The sequence below is a fragment of the Phascolarctos cinereus genome, unplaced genomic scaffold (genome assembly GCF_003287225.1).
Source record: "Phascolarctos cinereus isolate Bilbo 61053 unplaced genomic scaffold, phaCin_HiC Scaffold_1;HRSCAF=81, whole genome shotgun sequence".
Taxonomy (NCBI): domain Eukaryota; kingdom Metazoa; phylum Chordata; class Mammalia; order Diprotodontia; family Phascolarctidae; genus Phascolarctos; species Phascolarctos cinereus.
Window position 1 is genome coordinate 282,994,011 of NW_027555514.1, and position 21,842 is coordinate 283,015,852.

General features: G+C 52.0%; 2 protein-coding genes and 1 long non-coding RNA gene across 6 annotated transcripts; 2 read left to right on the forward strand and 1 right to left on the reverse strand.

Annotated features, from left to right (window-relative positions):
- Window positions 1-1,909: 1,909 nt before the first annotated feature.
- Window positions 1,910-7,123, reverse strand: LOC144454831 (uncharacterized). Its single transcript, XR_013483375.1, has 3 exons — window positions 5,954-7,123; window positions 5,104-5,326; window positions 1,910-4,148 (listed from the first exon to the last, which is right to left on the reverse strand). It is a non-coding gene; the product is annotated as an uncharacterized LOC144454831 (long non-coding RNA).
- Window positions 7,124-7,146: 23 nt separating this feature from the next.
- Window positions 7,147-11,317, forward strand: MIURF (mitochondrial elongation factor 1 upstream open reading frame). Of its 4 annotated transcripts, none has more exons than XR_013483372.1 (3): window positions 7,252-7,792; window positions 8,497-8,728; window positions 11,193-11,317. XR_013483372.1 is itself a non-coding variant. In XM_078147482.1 (2 exons), exon 2 carries the CDS (start codon window positions 7,541-7,543, stop codon window positions 7,754-7,756), a length of 216 nt encoding a protein of 71 aa, XP_078003608.1. In that variant the 5' UTR covers window positions 7,147-7,235; window positions 7,356-7,540. The 4 variants fall into 4 exon arrangements, 2 of the variants coding, with proteins under 2 accessions (XP_078003608.1, XP_078003609.1); XR_013483371.1 differs by having other exon boundaries at window positions 7,253-7,792; window positions 8,538-8,728; XM_078147482.1 differs by lacking the exons at window positions 8,497-8,728; window positions 11,193-11,317 and adding an exon at window positions 7,147-7,235 and having other exon boundaries at window positions 7,356-7,756.
- Window positions 11,318-15,611: 4,294 nt separating this feature from the next.
- Window positions 15,612-21,476, forward strand: MIEF1 (mitochondrial elongation factor 1). The gene is given in 5 exon segments (XM_020982652.2): window positions 15,612-15,761; window positions 16,248-16,425; window positions 16,586-16,596; window positions 16,598-16,849; window positions 17,452-21,476. Coding segments are annotated over 5 exon segments (1,398 nt in total). The 3' UTR covers window positions 18,259-21,476.
- The last annotated feature ends 366 nt before the right edge of the window (window positions 21,477-21,842 follow it).

The following is a 21,842-nucleotide window of genomic DNA, read 5'->3' on the forward strand; positions in this document are numbered from 1 at the left end:
ACTTGCCCAGAGTCACACAGCTAGTGAGCTTTTATGTGTCTGAGGCCGGATTTGAACTCAGGTCCTACTGACTCCACAGCTGGTGCTCTATCCACTGTACCACCTCGCTGCCCCATATCAGTGACTCTTCTAAGATAGGGAGCCCATAATAGGGCCCAGCAGCCAGATGTGGGCTACTCAGGGCAGAGGACAGCCTGACTCCTCCGTCTGGTACCTAAAGCTATCCACAATCAGACTCCAATCTACATCCTCTCTACAAGTGTCCAGTAGATTCCGGCCAAACCTGCCGTCTTGCTGAACTCTCCATACAATATTCCATCTTAATGGAAAGCACTAAGAGCTAGCAGGGGTCCATTAAGACTAACCTCATTTTCTTTCATGGTCAGGTACTATCCTGGTTAGAGCAGAAGAATACCATAGTATAGCATGTCTGGATTTCAGCAAAACATTTCACAAAATCTCTCTCTTGTAATATCTTTGAGGACAAGGTAGAGAGAGATGTGGGCTGGCTGTACATTACCTTGCACACAGGGGACATTTAATAAATGTTCATTGAATTGAGTTGAATGGGTATATTCAAAGTTGTCTGAAAGACCTGACCCACAGAAGGGTGATTAATGAATCACTGGAGGGACAGGTCTTTAGTATAGTGGCCCAGGATTCTGTCTTGGGCCCCATTCCTCAACATTCCTACCAATGATTTGAATGGAGGCATAGAGGACATGTTTGCCAAATTTTCAGATGGCCTAAAGCTTTCAGGATCACCAGGACACTGGATCACAGAACTCTTGGCAGGTTGGAACACTGGGCAGAAGGTAATAAAATGAGACTTAACAGGGTTAGAGTTTAACAGGGGTGAATGTAAAGTCTTGCACTTGGGGGTTCAAAAAATCAATTGCACAAGAGTAGAATGAAGTCAGCTATGGCTGGGAAGTAGCTAAAGTGACATAGATCTGAATGCTGAATAAACTCTAAGTATGAGTCAAAGATAAGATACGGTGCAGAAAAGGCTGCAATGATAGAAAGAGTATAGAGAATAAGCAAAGTGATAAAGCCACCGTCCTCTGCCTTGTGTCCAATTCTAGGCTGAATGTTTTAGGAAGGATCTTATAAAACTGGAGTGTGTCCAAAGGATACACAGGAAGCAGTTAGAAGAGGAAGGCTTAGTGGGGGACCATGATCTCTATCTGCAAATATTTGAAGGATGGTTGAGTACACAAAGGATCACTCTTCTTTTCCTTGGCCCCAGAAGGCAAGACTTGGGCAAATGCCAAGTCTAAGGAAGCAGAATTCAACCTAATAGAAGCTGAAATTTCCCAGGAGTCAGAGTTGACCAAAAATGGAAAAAAGCCATTTAAGAAAGTCATGTCCTGTGATGCTGGAAGTCTGAAGGAGATCTAGAGGGATGCTGATAGAGGAGACAAATGTAGAAGGGAATCAGCCTTCAGGTAGGGGATTGACCAGAGTTACTTCTGAGGTCCCTTTCAAGTGTAACATTCTGACTCCAAAACTCACATGATGCAAATTTGGAAGAAAAGGGAGAGGCTTTGAAAGAAACCTCCACAGGGAGCCCTCTGATGAGCGAAGGTGTTGTCTCTTCTTCCTTTGAAAGGATGCACAGAAAGGCACCTAACAGAGGGGACTTGCAGACCATCAGGAGGAGACAAGCTTTACCCACAAAAACATACTAAGGACAACAAGAAGGGCTTAATTTTTTTTTTTTGTAATGAGATGTGTAGCCTCTGAGCTTACACAAACTGGTTTAGTACTTGGGGGCTCCTCAAAAAACATTCCTTCTTTGGCTTGTTTCCCTATCCAGAGGCTCCCTGAGGGAATCTTGGTGTTTAGCTCACGGCTAGAGTCAGAAAAAAATGGAAACCAGTCCTGTAAAGTACTCAAGCTGACAATATTTCAAGTGCAGGGCAAACTTTATTTAACCCAACAGAAAACAGAACAGATTCACACACAGTTGGATAACTGTCCTTTATCTGCCAGAGATCTATCAGGTCTAACACATTTATAACACAATACCCTGTGGGGTGCTCATGCGTGCGCGCGTGTGCACACACACACACACACACACACACACACACACACACACACACACACACACACACCTTTTCCCTATTAGAGCAGGCAGCTAGGGTTGCCAGAGAGTCTTCCCTTTCCCATGAATCTCACTTCTCCTGGGGATCTACACAGTCCATTACAGTCATACTACCAGTGAAGGGAAAGGTCTAGCTTGGCTCCTTCCCAACCTCTACTGTTCCTCAATGTTCTTGAGCTCTGAGTCCCCCTTGGCATCATCCAGGAGGCTGGGTATGAAAGCTGCTCACTGCTCTTACCCCCTGCAAACATCACTGGGGGCCCAGGGATTCCCTCCTCTCCTAGGCCTCAGAGCTGTAAGCACCGCCCCCCCCCCCGGGGGACCAGAGCCTGTGTGTGTCCAACTGACTCCTTGTCTTCCTTCTCTGTCTGTCTGTCTGTCTATCCTCCCTTTTAAAGGCCAAGTCCAAGAGCATGTGTGGAATCACCGGCTCTCCGATGCATCCCAGGCAGGGAGAGCTCACTCACACCTTGTCAAAGAGAAAGCATTAATCTCCAGAACAAAGGTCTTGCCTTATTAACAAGGAATTGACCCTGGCGGGGGAAATCTCATACCTCATTAAGGAGATGCTAGAAGGGGCTGAAGAGGCCTCATCCACCTTCCCCAGGGAACATGCCGTACTGATGTCAGCGGCAAGAAGACCAAGGAAGCTTCCATGGGGCACTCCAGGGCAGATGCTGCAACATTCACAGGCTGGAGAGGGAGATTGCTTACCATCTCTAGTCCACCTCCATTTCCTGTACAAAAAATGGCGAAAAAAGGCTCAAAATAACTGGCCTTCTTCGTGCACCCTATGCTCCAGTCAAATTGATCTGCTGGCTAGTTCCCTTGTGAAGTTGTCCCTGTCTCCCCTGGTGCCGCTGCGAAGGTGGCTCCCATGGGTGGCGTGGGCTCCTCCTGGCTTTGGGCTCTGGGAATCCCTCCCTTCCTCCAAGCTCCCTAGCTTTTCCTGATTGCCTCCCCCAGGTGACTGTTACTATTCTTGTTAATATTGGTGGTATTATTAATTTTAATTTTAATTTTGTTGTTGTCTGGTCATTTCAGTTGTGTCTGACTCTTACGACACCATTTAGGGCTTCTTGGCAAAGACTAGAATGGTTTGCCATTTCTTTCTCCAGCTCATTTTACAGATGAGGAAACTGAGGCAAATGGGGCAAATGACTTGCCCAGGGTCACACAACTAGCATCTGACGCTTGATTTCAGGTCTTCCTGACTCCAGGCGCAGCGCTCTATCCAGTGTACCACTTAGCTGCCCCTAAATGAATATTACTATTACACATTAGCATAAATAAATATTAGTATTATTAATAATAACAACACCTAGCATTTTATACAGCACTTTAAGGTTTGCAAAGCATTTCGTATGTGTAATCTCACTTGAACCTCACAACAACCCTGTGAGAATAGGTGCTATTATTATTCCCATTTTACACATGAAGAAACTGAGGCTGGAGTGAAGTGATCTGCCAGGGGTCACATATCTAGCAAGTGTCTTCTTTCCCTCCTGAAAATTACATTATTTCATATGCACATTCATTTGCTTATCTGTGCACATGTTATGTGTCCTCCTCTTTTCACACCACCCCCACACCCCAGTAAAATGTAAACTTCTCGTAGATAGGCAGGGACTGTCTGGCGTGCTTATATTCTTATCCCTAGTGCTTCCTTAGCACAATGCTTAGAACACAGCAAACATTCATTCATTCATTTATCTGTGCACAAGTGGCCATCATCCATGCCCCAGCTGAGTGGAACCTCCCAGTATTCCCAGCACAGTGCCTGGCATATCGTAGGTGCTTAAGAAATATTTGCTGAATTGAACTTTTTTAAATACATGAGGCAATAGTAATTAAGCATTTAAGCCACTCTTGGTTCAAGTCTCTGGGTCCAGAAAAATGACAGCCCTGATGTACGGAGATGGGGATGAGATCACAGAAACAGCCGTTTGGAGGAGGGAGGAGTCCCCGAGGATCCCTGGCAAGGCCCGTGTCCTGCCCACGTCTTCAAACAGGAAACAAGGGACGAACCTGGTATTGATTCCTGGTAAATTTACAGAAGAGGTTCACCAATTAACACTTAGAAATATAAACACTTAACAAAGGAAGCCGGGTGAGGGTGAAGGAAGCTGGGGGCTCAGTCACGGCGTTAAGAGCCAAAAAGGACACACGACTTTGTTTCTGCTTCCCTTAGGGACTCACAGATCTGGACAATGTGGGAGATCTAATGTATAGTGATTTCACAAAGCACATGCACGTACATATTCACAAGTATATCTGGCTGCTAAATAGCATTTTAAGTCTTAGAAAGATTTTTACATACTTCTGCTCCTTGGAAGAACTGTGAAAGGTGGGGGCCCAAGGTATTTTTTCCCATTTCACACACGAGGAAAGTGAAGCTGAGACAGAGTCACATAGCTAGTAAGTGCCAAGGGCAAAACTTGAACCTAGATTCCTTCCTGACTCCGATTGAGGTGCTATTACTTTTCCCCACTTTACAGATGAGGAAACTGAGGCTCAGATAAGAGAGACATCTTAGCTGGCTGACAAAAATCAAGGGGATGGAGGTTCAAAGCCAGTCCCCTTCCTGACTCCAGGGCTAGCTTTGTGTCCACTAATACACTGTTTGATATTTCACAGGGTCCTTGTGGACTACAGAGGGAAAGGTAGGCTTGAGAGAAGAGCTGAAAAGTGGCTTGTAGCTGGCTGTCTAAGTCAACCCACCAATGGCGCTCCAAGATTAGAGGCTGAGCCCAGGAGGGCTGGGTCCTCCCCCTTTAGTCCATACATCTCGTTGGTTTCACTGTGGGATGGGGCTGCCTTGGACCCATGGCTGTCAGACTGGACGGTGAGTATCCCCTTTCAGAGTGTCAGAGGAGAAACAAACCCCTGTCAGATCTCCCTGGGGCAGAGATTACAGGCTTGAGAAAGGGGAGGGAGAGCTGGAGAGGAAGGAGGGGTGGCGAGGAGTCCTGGGGGACCGGGAGAGCAGTACTCACCTGGAGCCAGTCACAGAATTACAGAACCTGAGGGCGAGAAGGGACCTCCCGGACACCCGTTCTACCCCTTCTAGACTCAGGATTCTGGGGGCAGCTTGGTGGCACAGTGGATAGAACACCAGCCCTGAAGTCAGGAGGACCTGAGTTCCAATCCGGCCACAGACCCAACACTTGACACTTCATTAGCTGTGTGACCTTGGGCATGTCACTTAACCCCAACTGCCTAAAAACAAAACAAAACAAAACAAAAATAATAATGAAGTAGACCCAGGATTCCCTTTACAACCTAGCTAACAAATGGTCATCTAACCCCCTGAGGTGATGTGCCCACTAAATGCTTCCTGCTCCAACTCTGTTCAATCAAGCCATTAGCTAGTCTTACTAAGCACCTACTGTATGCAAGCCTGCCCGGGGAAGCCACCTTAGAGCCAGGGCGACCTGGGTCCACAGCCTGCCTCTGACATACCCTGGCCACGTGACCCTGGATAAAGGGCTGAAGTCCTGGAGACCTTAGCTCAAATCTGGCCTCAGACATTTATTAGCTGTGTGACCCTGGACACAAGTTTCTTAACCCCTGTCTGCCTCAGTTTCCTCAATTGTAAAATAGGGAATAGAATGCACCTCCCTTCCAGGGCTGTTGTGAGATCAAATGAGAGAATACAAATGAAGTGCTTGGCACATAGTAGGAGCTTAATAAATGCTCATTCCCTTCCCCCTCCCCTCCTTCAGACTTGAAATCCAGAGCTCTTCTCTCCACATCTGTCTTCCTGTTATGATCCTTCCCCCAGGACCCAGAATTTAGGACAGGACTAGAGCTGCAGTAATGCAAAAGAGCGCTAAATTTACTCACAAGATGTGGGTTCAGATCCTCAGTCTGTCACTTACACCTGTTGTGAGTCCATGCGTGGTGCATACCTCTAGTAGTACAAAGATCTTTCCCTCTCCTTGAAGGTTTAAGTCTGTGATTCCTTAATCACCCAGAGAGGAGTCAAACCAGGTCCTGGCCTCCAAATGGCTGTCTGTGCCCATTCTAATGGGTCACATTGCTTCTCTGGGCCTTAGTTCCTTCATCTGTAAAATGGGTCCAGCAATATTTGTGTCACCCACTTCTCAGGCATGGGGTGAGGGAAGGAGCCCTCCTGTAAAATCTCCAGGGCTATAGATACAGGGGGCTATCCGGCCAACGGATCAAAGGTGCCCATGAAGTTAATGGCTGCGAGTTGGGGAGCAGATTAGTGTCTCATCTCTCCGGGACTGTAGCAGACTCAGGATTTGAACCCAGCTCTCTCAGGACTCCAAGGCCAGAAATGCATCATGAGCAGCGTTACTGCGCCGCCTACTGCTACAAGTGGGTACAAGGGTCTTCGTGAGTTTAGTTATGGAATTGTGGTAGGAGGAGGGCTAGACTTGGGGTTTGCTGGCCTGGGTTCGAATCCCAGCTGTCACTTCCTGTGTGACCCTGGACAAGTCACATAGTCCTCAGTTTCCCTCTCTATAAAATGAAGGGGTCGGGCTCGATGGCCTGTGAGGCCCCTAGAATGACTGTGGTCGCGAGGGCCGGCCTCGAGGACCACTCACGCTGGGAGCCTGACAACTCCCTGCCTCACTTACCCCACAGGCGTGGCCACTACTGAGCATGCGCCTTCCCCGCCTTAAAAATTGAAGGGAAGAGGGGTGAGCAGTGGGTGAAGAAAAGGATACATGACGTCACTATAGGGGCGGGGCCCTACGGGAATGGGAGAGGTTGAGCTAGGGAGGTGCGGTCCCATTTCTCTAACGTCACGGTTAGGGGAGGAGTCTTGAGGGAATGGGAGGGGAGAGAGAGGCGTAGCCCCACCCCCATTCCTGCGAACGTCTCTCTAAGGGGCGGGGCTTATAGGGTTGAGGGTTGAAAGAAGGCCGGTGTAAGGGTGTAGGAAAGCTTGCGCATTGTAGCCCCTCCCACTTCGCAAACGTCAACTCTCAGGGAGGGGCATAAAGGGAAGGGCTGAGCTGAGGAGATGTAGCCCCGCCCACATTTCTGACGTCACCAAACAGGGCAGGGCATGGAGACCAGTTTGAGTAGAGAGGAGTGAGAGGGAGATGTATCCCCTCCCACAATCAACGACACCCGTTCGAGGCGGGGCTTAGAGGTAAAGAGAGGTTGTAAGGGAACGAGGAAGTCTCGCGGCGCCGTAGCCTGCCGTTACAGGAAGTCCCTCCTCCTAGGGCCTTTCCTCTGTCCTCTGCCCGTTCCTCTTCTTCCTCTACAGAGGTCGTGTCCCGGAAGTGAAGCGGCCATGTTGCCCGGTGACCGCGGCATGAAGGAGGCGGCGGCGGCGGCGGCTGTGTGAGGCGGCGTTCCCGGCCCCCGGCCCCCTTCCGTCTCCGGTCCCGGCCCGGCCCGGGCGGCTCGCTCACGGCTCGCCGAGGCGCGGCTCCGGCCCCCCGGACCCTCATGGCCGAGCCCGGCCGCAGCGCGGTGCTGGGTCTGTACCGGGCCCTGCTGCGCCGGGCCCGCGGGCTGCGCTTCACCGACCGCGACTTCTACGTGGCGGCCGTGCGCCGAGAGTTCCGCCGCCCGCTGCCGCCCGGGGCCGGCCCAGACGCCGTGCGGAGGCAGCTGGAAAAGGGCCGGGTCTTTCTGCGCGGCGAGCGAGGCCAGCTGGTGTGAGGCCCGGGGCGGCCGCGATGCGCTGAGGAGCCCCAGGTGGGTCCGGCCGGCCCGGCGCTGTGGCCCCGAGGCTCGGTCCTGGGGAGAGCACGGTGATTAAACGCCTGCTGTGTGCGCCGGGGGGCCTCGGGAGCTGGAGCCCTCCCCCGCCTCCGGGCCTGGGCCGGAGCGCTCCGTAGCAATGGAGGGAGTGAAATGCACCGAGTAAGCGTGTGCTGTGTGTTTGCCCCGGCGGAGCCAGGAGAGAAAGCGAAGGCCGCATTCCAGGGCCCTCGTGTGTGGGACCCCCGGGAGCGGGGCCTCAGTGGGCGGACGGCCCCCAGCAGTGGCCTCGGGGTTTGGGTGGCGATTCTTCGGCCCCCGGGGGCGCGGGGGGGGGAGGGGGCCTGGTGAAGATTGTCCCTGAATCTGGAGCCTGGCTTCACCTTGGACCCCTAGGGAGCCGCAGGCCGTCTGATGCGCTCACTTAGACTCCCTCCCACCCGGGTCCCACCTAGTGCTCAGATAAGAACCTGTTGAACTGTTTAGGCGTTCTTAGAGAGCCCTTTGCTGTTATTCGGGACCTACTTTCTTGTAGGCTTAACGGTGTCCAGCTATGCCAGGGGGAGGGAGGAGTAGGAGGCTGCTGGGCCCCTGGAGTGAACTGAGCCCCAGGTGGGAAGGGACCGGCCCAAGGTCACACAGGCGCAGCCAGGACTCCAAGTCATTTAGAATTTGTGAATTGGTTTCCTCACAACTAGGCCTTGGAGTTGGCTGCCTAAGGACTACTGTCCTTTGACAGGTGAGGGCTTAGAAGTTAAACGAAGAGAGACCACAGCTGTGGTTCAGGGGGAAAGCAAGCAAGATTTGGAGTCACCGCCCCTGGACTTTGTACCAGCGGAGACCTCTGCTTGTCCTGTGGCTGGTGGATCTGTCACTTTGCCTCCAGAATCTGTTTACCTGTCTGTGGAATGGAGAGAGCCTCCCTCACAGGTTGGTTATGAGGAAGGAACTTTGTCGATTTTTCAAATTTTGTAGAAGTAGGAGTCATTTGTTTTCCACTTGGAGGATGCCTGGATATCCAGGATTCAAATTCAGCTCCCTTGACGCTGCTTCCGGAGATCTTTCTTCTCTACAGCTCTAGTTTACCTAAACCTTGTATTTCCTTTACGCCTTGCATTGTTGCAGTCTAAGGGTGCTGGGAACCCCAAAATTCAAGGGTATGGGACAAGGGTCTGCCTCTAAAGAGTTTGACCACTCAAGCCTTTCAGTCCAAGACAAGGTTTATTATGTTGCCTAGAAGCTGGCAGGATTCTAAGAATCTTAAACGTAATGGGGGCAAGGTCAACACTTTTATAAGAGATGGGATTAAGGAGTGGCAAGTAGCCTGGGGTGGTCTAGGGGTAAGGGAGATAGGGGCCTGGATGGGATTAAGGAGTGTCAGTTAAGCTACTTAAGTAATCTGGAGTGGGCCCGATAACCTCTGGGGAACACCTGGGACTAGGCAGTGTGGGAAAGTCCAGGGCTTTTTAGGGCTCTGTCGTAGGACAGACCTGTGAGGTTGGTAGACTTAATGAAAATAAATGATAGTTTATGTATCTCTTCAAACATTAAAGCCTGTATAAATGTCAGCTGTTACTATGATTTGGTGTTATTACCCCCATTTGATAGATGACAGAGCAGATTAGGCACGTGGTCAGCTTGAAATAAGTGGAGCTAAGACTCAAGCCTAGGTGTCCGGACTCTTAACTATGGAACACGTGCCTCTTAGGAACGTAGCAGTGATGGTGATTACCAGAACAACCCAGATTTACGTAACGCTGTCAGGGTTCCTGAAGCACCTTGCTCACAAAAGGCTGGCTTGCTTGGTAGTCAGTAAACGTGCAGCACTGGCTTTGGGCTGGGCACTGTGCTGAGGCCTGGGGGAACGAACGGAAAGGGCAAAAGGCAGGTGTTGCCGCCAAGGAGCTCACCCTGATGGGGAGAGACAGCAAGGAAACAGGTGTACAGGCAAGCTACATCGATGGAAGACAGGAGATAACTCGAGGGGGAGGCCCTAGAATTAAGAAGGCTGGCAATCACTTCTTGTAAAAAAAAAAGATGGGGTGTTAGTTGGTGCTTGAAGGAAGGCAGAAGTGGAGAGGACATCCAGGCGTGAGGCACAGCCAGAGAACATGCTCCAGAGCCGAGAGTCGGAGGATCTTGTTGGGAGAAGGAGGCCGGTGTCACTGGAGCCAGTAGGAAGTTGGGGAGGGGGTAGGGGAGAGGGTTTTATGTCGGATTCTGGAGGCGATAGGGAGCCCCTGGAGTTTGTTGGATGGGGCAGGGCAGGGAGGAGAGACTGACAGATACAGTCAGGTCTGTGCTTTAGGAGAATCACGTCAGTGGCCGGATGAAGGATGAATCAGGAGTGGAGAGACACTGGAGTCAGGCAGACCCCCTGGCATGCTGTTGCAGTTTCCAGGCATGAGGGAATGAGGGTCTTCACCAGGGTGGTGTATTCAGGAGATGCTGCGAAAGTGAACTCTACAGGCCTTGGAAACTGCTTGGGTATGGGTGGAAATCGCTGAGCTGGGAGGGTCTGGGAAGATGATCCCTTCTATAGTAATCAGGAAGATAGAGGGGTGTGTTTGTGGGGGAAGATGGGTTCTGATTTTAAGAAGTCTGAAAGGCATTTGGAGATAGAGATTGGGGCAGGGTCGGTGGATGTGAGAATCAGCAGGTAGAGATGGTGATTAAATCTGAGGGAGCTGAGGAGATGATCACCAAGTGAAGTGGTAGAGAGGGAAGAGAAGAGCCCCAGGGCAGAAGCCTGGGGAACTCTGGGCTAGAGGTTATTATCGGCATGAGGATCCAGCCTAGGAGACTGAGAGGGGGCTGTCTGATTGTGTGCTTCCTTTCCTAAATAAAGAAATCAGGCTCCAAGGCCTTGGGCTCAAGCTTTGGTGGTAGAGCCAAAAACAGAAACGGAAACAGTCCCCGTGTTCAAGGAGATTACATTCTAATGGTGGGACAGTCACATCAATACATTACCCATCTATACATAAGTAGAAGTAAATAAAATGGCGAAATATTGGGTGGCTTGAGAAGGAAGAAGATTGCTGTTGGAGGCTTGAGGGCTTCTGTAAAAGATGGGGGAATGGCCAGCATAGAGCTTGGGGAAACACCCACAGTTGGGGGCGCGATGAACCAGCCAAGGAAACTGCAGAGTGGTCAGACAGGTAAGGGGAGAGTCAGGAGGACCAGGAATAGAGGAAATGGTGGACAGGAGGCCCCAGTGCTGCAGCAGGTAAGGCCAGATGGATGGGGAGTGTTCTAGGATTTGGTGTCGAGAAAGCTGGCGCCAAGTCCAGTTTTGCACCTCTTAGGAGCAGAGTCACCTTGGCCAAGTTACTTCTGAGTGGCTCCTGTGCTGTCTGTCTCGAGGTTAATAATTCCCAAGCTCTTTACTTCCTAGAGTTGGAAGGAAAGAAAGCCCTTTGTACTTTCCTAACTCGAGGAGTCGGGAACTTGAGGCCTAAAGGGAGACGGCTTCTCTGATGGTGATCAAAAAACAATGAAGAAAAGTCAAGGGAAACCAAAGAGATTTTGAAAAATCAGCCGAAATCAAAAGGGATCAGAGGGAAGATGCTAGGGGACAATGCCCTGAACGACTGAAACTGCCCGAGCACCAGAGTGATTCGGTGGAAGAAGAAATACCAGTACCCCAGTGACAGACTGCCTTAAAGGACAAATTACCCGCCAAAGGAATGCTGGCAAGATTGAGTCTGGTAAGAACATTCCAGGGCCGAAGACGAAGAGTTTATAGAAAGGAAACGGGGTGGAGGGGAGGAGTGGAGCGAGGACTGGCTTTGGACTTGGGCACTTGGCATCCGTGGCCTGGCTGTGACACGGCCAGCCAGGGGCGGCCACTCTCCTTTCTGGGCCTCAACTTCATTGATCTATAAAATGGAGGGTGGTGTTTTGTAAAACCACGTAAAGGTGAGCTCAGGGTCCCACCACATACATAGATCTGAACCCTTAGTCACATCAGAGCTTTCCTGTAGCTATCAGAAATCTGGCGGTGGGGGAAGGAGGGGTGTCTTTTGGAGTTACCGTAGCAGCTGGTTAATCTCTGGAAGGTCCATCTCCGTACCCCGAACCAGAGGTGGCGCGCCCCAGTGGAAAGAACCCTGGGCCTAGATTGGTGGCCAGGTGTGGCTGCTTTATTAGCTGTGTGTGAGGTCTCGGTTAACCTCTGAGTGTCCATTTCCTCTTCTACCAAATGCTTGTCCTCCCTTCTCATGAGGTTGGGAGTGAAGTGTATTCCTGGGGGCTGGCTACCTATTGCAGTGGATTTTAATATACATTGGAGGGAAGGGGCGATGGGCAGGGCTGCAGATTGGACCTCCCGGGGTCAAGACTGGAGCCTAGTCTCCTGATTTCTTGTGTCCTCTTAGGTTAAACACAACCTCTCAGGTCTGCTTTCTGTGTCAGTAAAGTGGGGGAGATGCCCCCCATCCATCTGCTGCCCTTGGGAGCTGTGGTGGGCACAGCGTTCCTTAGGAAGTTATCTAGTGGAGCCCTCTTAGAGTAGCCCTGATTGTGCCCAGCGTACTTCTGGCCAGATCCTGAGGATCGGAGCCTATCCCCGCATAGGTACAGCAGGGTTTGGCCTATTTCCTGACTGGATCTGTGTTGAGGAATGCTGCACTTCAAAGGGATGTTACTGATGATGTGGGCTTCATCACTGGCAAGTCATATTCACGGACAAGTTGGAGAGTTTGCCTGGTGCCAGGAGAGGTGAAGTGACTTTGCTATGGCCACAGGGTCAATTATGCGCCAGAGGAACTTGAATTCAGGTCTGCAGGCTGGCCCTGTGCTATCTACACTGAGCCTGGCCTCCATACCCACAGGCAGCTCGGGGAGGCTTCCTGGGGTTTACTGCTCTCTGTGCGGTGTCTACCCTGGGAGCAGGGCGCTCTCTGCCTGTGCTGAAACCACAGCGGGGGGCCCCCCACCCCACCCCTGGGGCTTACCAATAAGGGGTGTGACACCATGACTGGACAGCTGTGATAACACTGATACTTGCCTCTCACAGGGGTGGTGGGGAGAAAGTGCTTTAAAGATAACCCCCTCCTTGTAAACTTCCAGGCACCACAGAAGCCAGAGCTCTTTGTTTGGACTGTGTGTTTCCCATCCCCCCATTGCTGCCCTCTGCTTCCAGAGGTTAGGTAATAGCAGTGGGTGAAGGGTAAGTCTAGCTCAGACCAAAGAGGCTGGAGGGTATTATTGTCCACTTGTGGTCAGGCCAGCCATGTTTACTGAGGAGCTCCTGGACATGTGACCTCGTAGTCATCAGTGAAATTCCTGTAGAAGTAGGATGTGTTTTCATAGTACTCTACTGTTGCCCCTTTCAGCTTAGTCTTTCCCAGGTTTCAGTCCATTAGTCTGTGTGGCTAGTAATGATAGTCCCATTTTAGGCCTGGAGAAACAGGTTAAGTAACCTGTCTGAAATTACAGAAACTTGCTTGGCCCTTCCTTCCCCAGATCTGCATCTAGATTTTAGGTCATTGGGTCATGCAGCCTAGCTTCTTCCTCCCTAGCCTGCCTTACCACGCCACACTAATTCTTTGAGATAGTCTATAATAATTAGGCATACATTCGTCTCAACTAGGAAAGGGTGAATCATATTTTTGACTTTTCATCTCTCCAGTTGGCCTTCTGAAACTTCCTCCTTCAAGTCATCAGATGTTTGAAATCTTATCTAGCCCAGAGTTACGGGGGTGTTCCCCTCCATCTGGAAGAGTTCTTTAACAAGTCCGACCTGCTTTCTTTGGATTTTAAACACAGGCCTGCATTCAAATTCAAGTGTCAGGAGGCTTCTCTCATCCCTGATAGGGAGGGAAAAATGTAACCCAGAGGCTAAATCCTGGCTGCTAACTGGTCACTGGACATGAAAAGGCTGGAGGATTTGTTCTTAACAGAGATCCTTTTCTCCTCAACCCCAGGAACTGGGACCAGGGGAATCTCAGTAGGTCTCTTTGTAGGTGGGAGACAGTGCCCCCCAGTTATGGCATCTGTGTTTTCAGGCTGAGACCCAGGCTATGAACAGGAGTGTTCTGGGGCTGTCTGTTACATATCTCACAAATGAGGTATTTTCTTTTTGAGGGGGGAGGAAAAATCCGATAATTTGTAGGCAGTGAGAATTCAGACTTGGAAACTAGCAGAATTGTATTGCTATGGACATTTTAGCCGAGTTTGAGTTGTCTAGGCAGGCTCTACAATGGGTGGGGGGGGGCTTGGAGGCAGAGTAAGTATATGGAAATTCTTGCCTGATTTGCAAGGTAAAAATAGCCCCGGTTGGCCTCTCTCTTTGAAGCTGTGGCCAAGAACACACACATTCGAGAGTCTGCCTTCGAGGCCTCCAGGCTTACACCCCGTCCTGCCACCTTCAGCAGAAGGAAGACAAGAATAAAGGCCCTTCTCCTGTAGCATCTGAGCGAGTCTCAAATGTTGGGTTATTATGGGCCCTAAACTCTCGCAGAAGAGAGTGATGGCAGAGTGGACAAGCATTTATAAGTGCTCACTGGGTTCCAGGCCATGTGCTAAGCACTGGGAGTGCACCTACAAGCAGAAGGATCCCTACCCTCCAGGAGTTTACATACCAACGTAATGAAGACTGGAGCAGCTGGAATGGCAGTAACAGGACAGCACACCAGAGTTATCAACCAGGGCCAAACGCTGATTTAAGGGCTTTCCAAAAGGGCAGTGAAAAATCTGCCAGATACTCATGAACTTGGATGTTAAAATCTGTGGAGGCCTTGCCAGGATGCAGTGCACGGTGTGATTCTGATTGGCCTTCTCTTGGTGCTGCAAACAGCCAGGAGTCTGGACTAAGGGAGTGACAGGAAGAGCAGTATTCTGCCTTGAACTGAGACAACAGTGCTTGTGGTGCTTCAGAACGCAGGCTCGTTTGGAAATCATCTTGACCAGTTTACCCAAGTAGTGGCCACGTGTAGTGACCAGTGACTATCCCTGGTGACCCAAGGACCCTACAGGCATGAGACCAGGACCTGGCCTCTTTGATTCAAAGGGCTTGACCTCCAGTGTCATAGGATGTTTGTTTAACTTTGCCAGGGCCTGGGTTTCTTTTTCCAGTTAACTCCAGCAAAGTCTGGAAGTATTTACTTTGATCACTATCAGGTGTACATAGTTATCCTCACCAGAGCATTGCAGATCATCTTTCTCACCCCATACTTTCCCCCAAGAGCAATTGTCTTATAACCCAACAGCCCCCCTGTAGCGAGTACCCAGAAAGGGTTTTCGACGTGCCCTGTCTTTTTGTTATGTCTCTTCCATGTTTGACCCAATATTGCCTTCTGTGCCAGTGTAATTGGCCAGCCTATGCTCTTGTTTCCTTACGAAAATACAGCCAGAAGTAACCCGTGCAGGTCCTTACAGAAGTAGCCAGGGTGCTTGGTGGAATGGGGTGGCCTACACCTCAAGAGACGAGAAAGGGTCTCTGGGGAGCTAGATAAGTTTCACATAAAGAAGGGGAGAGCTTTTCTTCCTTGTCACAGACATGCTCATTCTTACCCCCACCCTCACCTTGCCAACTGTGTCATAAAGCCCAGTATCTCCCTCTGGAGCAGACAGGGTGAGGCAAGAGGCTCGGGCTGGCTGGGACCCGGACAGTGCACGTGTGGTCTGTCCAGAAGTCTTTAGGACAGGCAGGAAGGAGGCACCTGACCCCACATGTGGTCAGGAGGGTGGTGGGGAGGGCTTGAGCAGAAACAGCAGCCTGGGGTGGCTGGAGAGAGTTGGGTCTTGACTGGTAAATCGTCACTCACTGGCAGTTTTGTGTGTGCCTTCTGCTTCTGCCCGCAGGGGAGCAATGGCAGGGACTGGTGAGCGCCAAGGGAAAGGCAAGAAGGATGACAACGGCATCGGCACCGCCATTGATTTTGTGCTGTCCAATGCCCGGCTGGTGCTGGGGGTGGGCGGAGCGGCCATGCTGGGGATTGCTACCTTGGCCGTCAAACGGGTGAGTGAGGGCGGGTCAGAGGGGCTGCCAGGAGCTGATGTCCTGCAGAATCCAGCTGTTCCCTGCACAGCTGGGAGCTGCTTTGCTTTTCCAAACCAATCACATCATTCCCTGCCCTTGATAACCAACAACTGGGACTGCCCCAGCTCTTCTGCCTCCCACACCTAAAGTGTTCTCTCTTGGCCTGCTGAATTCCTCCCCAGCCGGGGAAGGTGGAGATGGTCTTCTCTCCGGGATCCCCCTTGGCAGCTTGTTCAGAATCTTTCTAATGTATGGTCAGGTGTTGTAGTGCTTTAGGGTATCTGCTGGCACGTTGGTGCCCGAGACTGCCAGGACCACGAGGTACTGTGAGGAATCCTGTCCTTTCACTTTATTCCTCCACAGTGCTTTGCACACAGTAGGCATTTAAGTAAATGTTCAGACGTGCTGGCGATTGCCCGGGGTTGTTCACCTTCCTTCCTTCTATCTCGGTGGGGGGGGTTGTAGATGTACGACCGGGCGATCAGTGCCCCCAGCAGCCCCACTCGCCTGAGCCATTCAGGGAAAAGAAGCTGGGAGGAGCCGAGCTGGATGGGATCGTCACGCTTACTGACGCAGGACATGAAGACCAGCTTGAGCAGGTCCCTGCAGACTTTGCCCACTGATCCCTCCGCCTTCGACGCAGGTGAGAGTCGGCCACGCTCTGGCCCCGTCTCCGCCCTACTCTGCTCGTTCTGCAGAACCCTTCCATTTCCTTGGCATGGAGGCCTGATGGATCCCAGGGGAGGATGAAGTGGACCAGCATCGATGGGTTCTCATGTGAATTTTTTTGCCTTCCTTGGCAGATGGGTTCTGCCCCCCCCAGACCCAAACCAGCCACCAAGAAGAGCCAGGTAGACTTGAAGAAGTCACGGCTCCGCCTGTCCCTGCAGGAGAAGCTGGTTGCTTATTATCGGAACCGGGCAGCCATCCCCCCGGGTGAGCAGGCCCGGGCCAAGCAGGCGGCTGTGGACATATGTGCCGAGCTCCGGAGCTTCCTCCGGGCCAAGCTGCCTGACATGCCACTGCGAGACATGTACCTGAGCGGCAGCCTTTATGACGACTTGCAGGTGAGTGGGGTCCTTTCACATTCTGACCTCGGCCTGTTCTCTGATGGCCCTAGTCATTCAGTCCAAAGATGTCTTGGGGCTGGGGGGAGAATAGCATCTTCTGCATCATGAGCCCTGCCCCTCCAGGTCAGCATTGTGACCTCCTCCCCTCCCCATTGCCTTTTATTTGGGGCTTAATCAGCGCAGCATGCCCTCGCTGAGGGTTTTCTATGGGTAAGACCATGGGTTAGGCCCCGGGGAAGCTACTGAGGTGGGAGGTACCTCTGCGCATGTCCGTGGATAGTGGGGGTGGCCTTGGCTGCTGCACTAAGGCCCGAGTGGTGAGAGATCCTCCCTCTGCCGTATCTGGTCAAACAGAGCCCTTGGTGTGCAGATAAGATGGGGTCAGTGAGGAGGGTTGTAGGGTGAGGGTAGGAAGGCCAGCGCGAGGCAGGACGTGAGATTTCAGGGCTCCTTGGAAGTGCCCCCTCAGTGCCCTCAGGGACCGGGCAGGTTGCAGCAGCGGAGGCTGGTCTGGGCAGGAGGGAGTCGCATTTCTTTGACTCTGTGTGTGGGGCAGGTGTTGGCATCCCTTCCTTTCACTGTGTGCCTTCTCTTGACAGGTGGTGACTGCTGACCACATTCAGCTCATTGTGCCTCTGGTCCTGGAGCAGAACCTGTGGTCCTGCATTCCTGGGGAGGACACCATCATGAACGTCCCGGGCTTCTTCCTGGTGCGGCGAGAGAACCCGGAGTACTTTCCCCGGGGCAGCAGTTACTGGGACCGCTGTGTGGTTGGCGGTTACCTCTCCCCCAGGGCTGTGGCAGAGACATTTGAGAAGGTCGTGGCCGGCTCCATTAACTGGCCAGCCATTGGGTCCCTCTTAGACTGTGTGATCCGCCCAGCTCCACCCCCTGAGGCCTTGACGCTGGAAGTGCAGTATGAGCAAAACCGGCGCCTCGTCATTGACTTTCTGCCGTCGGTGACGCTCGGGGACACAGTCCTTGTGGCCAGGCCCCACCGGCTGGCCCAGTATGATAACCTGTGGAGACTGAGCCTGCGGCCTGCAGAGACCGCCCGCCTGCGGGCGTTGGACCAGGGTGATGGAGGCTGCCGAGCGCTCTGCCTCAAGATCCTCAAGGCTATATGCAAGTCCAGCCCGGCCTTGGGCCACCTCACTGCCAGTCAGCTCACCAATGTCATTCTCCACTTGGCCCAAGAGGAAACTGACTGGTCTCAGGACGTGCTTGCCAACCGCTTTCTGCAGGCGCTCAGGGCCCTGATTGGCCACTTGGAGGCCGGAGTCCTGCCTAGTGCCCTGAACCCCAAGGTGAACCTATTTTCAGAGCTTACCCCTGGAGAAATAGATGAATTGGGGTACACCCTTTATTGCTCATTGTCTGAGCCGGAAGTCCTACTGCAGACGTAACGGAGGGGAAAGCCATGATGGGGATTAGGTGGTTAGGCCTCGGAGCTGGTCAGAAGCACCCTCCAGGCTCCACTTGCCCGGGCGGCCCCTCACTTGGGTTCTTTGGTGCCTCCAGTCCTGCTGGTCATCGGGTCGCTACCGGTCAACTAGAATGGCCTTTTCCTGCCCTGCCTTCCTTTTTCTTTTTTTTTTTCCCTCATCAAGCACTGTGCCCCCCAATTTTTTTTCACTGTCCCTCCATTGAGGCCAACTTCCATTAAGTGCATCCGGAAGGGTGGGGAGCAAGGGGAGGGGGACCAAGCTGTAAGTTACTTGGTGACTTGTGTCCAGTTCACCTCTTCAGCTGCCCAACCTGGCCCTCCGTTGAAGCCCTTTGTGTGTGTCTGTCACTCTTGTCTCTTCCTCCATCTGGTTCCTTTCCCTGGAGCATGTCTGCTTAATCAAGATACTGTCTCCTAAGTGAATGTTGCTGTGTAGCAATGAGTGAATATTTATGAAATGCATTCTGCGTGGCTAGTGAGTGCTGGGGCTGGAAGAGCTGAGGCGCAAGAAGTAGGCAGGCTCCCCTCCTATGACCTCGCTCATCCGGCCAGGGAAAGATAAGATCAGTCAGAAAGGCCCAGAGCACCTTGGAGGGGAATGTTTGTTCCCTCTGGGAAGGGATGGCTCTGGAAATTCCAACTTCCCCATTTGTGGTTTTCTCTGAGAGGGTGGAGCAAGTGCCTGGGAGGAGCCTCGAAGTTCCCTACAAGCCCTTCCCCTTAGTGCTCTGGAGGCCTGTGGGAGTGATGTCCTCCATTGCTGTCCAAGGGCAGCGTCATCACTTCTTTGATGACCTTGACCAAGAGGGATCAGAAGAGGCGGGAAAGGAGGGGCATAGGCAGCTCCTGCCTCACATCACTGGGCTTGCTGCATCTTCCTGGCCCTGCTGTCTGTAGCAATCTAGCTGTGGCCAACAGCATCGTGGGTGGCTGGTGGGAGGCCAGACTGCTTGCTGATGGTGCCTTTGCGGGGGCACCCAAAGGACCCCTCCTGGCTTCGTGTCTGTGCTGCATCCCTTCCTTAGCATCTCGTCTCCGCAGGGGCCAGGCCTGCCTCTTTGAAGCCTCGAGTCTGCCCTTGGCGAAGGGGAGAGGAGCATTCAGGGAATGCCCTAACACCCTTTGTGCCAGAGGCTGCCAGAACACGCATATGCCTTCCCTTTGTCACATCTACCTGTCAGCATTTGGAAAGAAGGGCCTTGGAGGGCCAAATGATGGGGGGGAGGGGAGAGGGGAAGAGACTTTCTCCTTCCTTTCCCTTGTTGCCCGCTGCTACAAATGCACTATTTATTGCAATGTAAAGTTATTCTGGGGGCGGGGAGGGGGGAGTTTAATACATATTGTCATTGTGTCTTACTGTTTTGTGTTTCTTTTTCTGTTTGTGGTAAGGGGTTGTTGCTGGCCCTACCTCTGGACTTCTTACCCAGTATTTTGTATTCCCACTGCCAAATCTGAGTATTTTGCTTCTGCTTTCTCTACCTCCCCACTCAATGAGATTTCTTGTACAACTTGGTAGCTGTCTTTTCCTTGTACTTTAATGGCAAAATGGTCCACATGGGACCAAGTCCTCATTTAGGTTTGGGGCCCCTGTGTATTGTCATGGTCTGGGAAGCAAAGTTCTGGGGGCCTCTTCTGGGAATCCCCCTCTGGCCCTCTATTTCCTATCGAGAAGGATGGGTGCTTTTACTTTTTGGAGAGAGGGTAGGAGAGATTGTGTGTCTGTATGGGATTCCGATTGCTCCTGAGGGGTGGGGAGGATGAGAACAGACCTCCGGGGGGGGGGCACTGGGGAGATCCTCCCAATAAGGTATTTTAAAAGTCTGCAGTTTCGCTCTAGCCTGCTACACCAGACCAGCTGTACATTATTAGCACCTCAACATGAATTCTATACGAAGCTTATCAAACCAGACCAACAAACCAGTAAGACTGGGTCCCAGGGTCTCTGATGAAGTAAACACATTTCTCAGAGGGGAAAAGTACGTGAATAGGAACCTCTTCATTGAATTGGGAAGAAGTATTCCAGTATGTCTCCCGATTCAGAAAAGCTGATCTTGCCATATGATGAGGAGATAGGGTACAAGTCCACAGGATCAAAAAGAGAAATGGCTCTGGGTGATGTTCTGTGGGACGGGGGGCTCTTGGCTCGCCGAATTCCAGCGTTGGGTGGGAAGGCGAGGTGCGAGTGAGCCCCCACATCAATTCTGTGTCCAGTAACAGCTGATCCTAGGGAAGTTCTTTGCTGACAGTTACTCTTAAACAAGTTTATTTGGCCTGCCTTCGAATCTCAGAAACCAAGTCAGTCAGTGAGGTTTGGGGTTCTTCCTTGTCCCTAACCCCAGATGTCAATTTAGGGTAACAATGGGTATTTTCCCCCAAGCCTTCTGTTTGCTTGAGGCATTTTTATCATTGAGGAAAGAAGTAACTGGTGTTTTTAAAAGTTCGTGCTCCTGGTAGAAGGGACAGCCCCCATGCCCAGCAGTCCTCTGGCCTGGTTCCTTTGCTCCCTTGGATGCTGCTGCTGCTGCTTCATTGGAGAGAGCCAAGGTGGAGGGGATCCTGGCAAGGGAGCCGGTAGCTCCTCAGGGTCCAGCAGGCATTAGGGAGGGTGGAGACTCCTTCCCTTGAGGCAGTGGCCCTGGCCCTGAAACTGGCCTGGTAGAGAGACTCTGCCCTTCCTGGCGTAGGAGCCAAGGCAGGGAGCCCGAGGTGCCCGGCCAGGCTTGCCCGGCTTGTAGCAGAGGCCCGTCCCTGCTCTGCTGTGGGGATGCAGACCTCGAAGGGCCTAGTGAAGACAACTGAGCAAAGCACCAGGAGAGCAGGCCCAGGGTGGTGTGGTTGTCTCCTGTTCCCTGTCTCTGGAATCTGGTTTGCCCTGTGACCTGCAGGGTTTCTGACTGAGCTCACAAACTGCCCTTTGCTCTATGGAGTGGAGTATCTGCAGTGTCCTTGGTCTACAAACATGTCGGGGCTGGTTGACAGGTGACCTGGGCAGGTTATGGGGAGGGGGCGGAGAAGGTGTCTGGGTAAGTGTTCTGTTCGGTCCTGTCGGGCAGTCTGCCTAGTGCAAGTCCTGGAACCTGCATCTTGTCTTTTCTCCTCCCCTAAAGTGTCGAGGCTGAGGGAGTTGATGATCTATGAAATGAAAGAGTGGAACATAAAATAAAAACAAATCCTTCAGCTTTTGCTTTTGTGTTTGGTGTAGGTCAAACGTATTTTCTCAATGGACCTCGCTGTGTAGAGGCTACTGATGAGGGTGGGGCACGTTCCTCAGTGGCTTGCAGTCTGAGGGTCTTGCCTTTCCCCCAGGTGGAGGCTGAGATGCTCCACTGAGGCCTTCAGGACCAGGCAGGTGACTTGGGTGTCCCTGGCCTTTCCCTTGGCAGCTTAAAAATTGGCCTGGGGCTGAGGGCTGGGAGCGAGGACCCCTTTACTTGGCCATCTGCAGTGAGCATTTTTCTCCTGGATTTTTCTAGGACTCTCAGTAATTTGGGAAGATCACATGCTTTCTGTGGCTCCTGTTCCTGAAGCAGGCCTGGTTTTTCA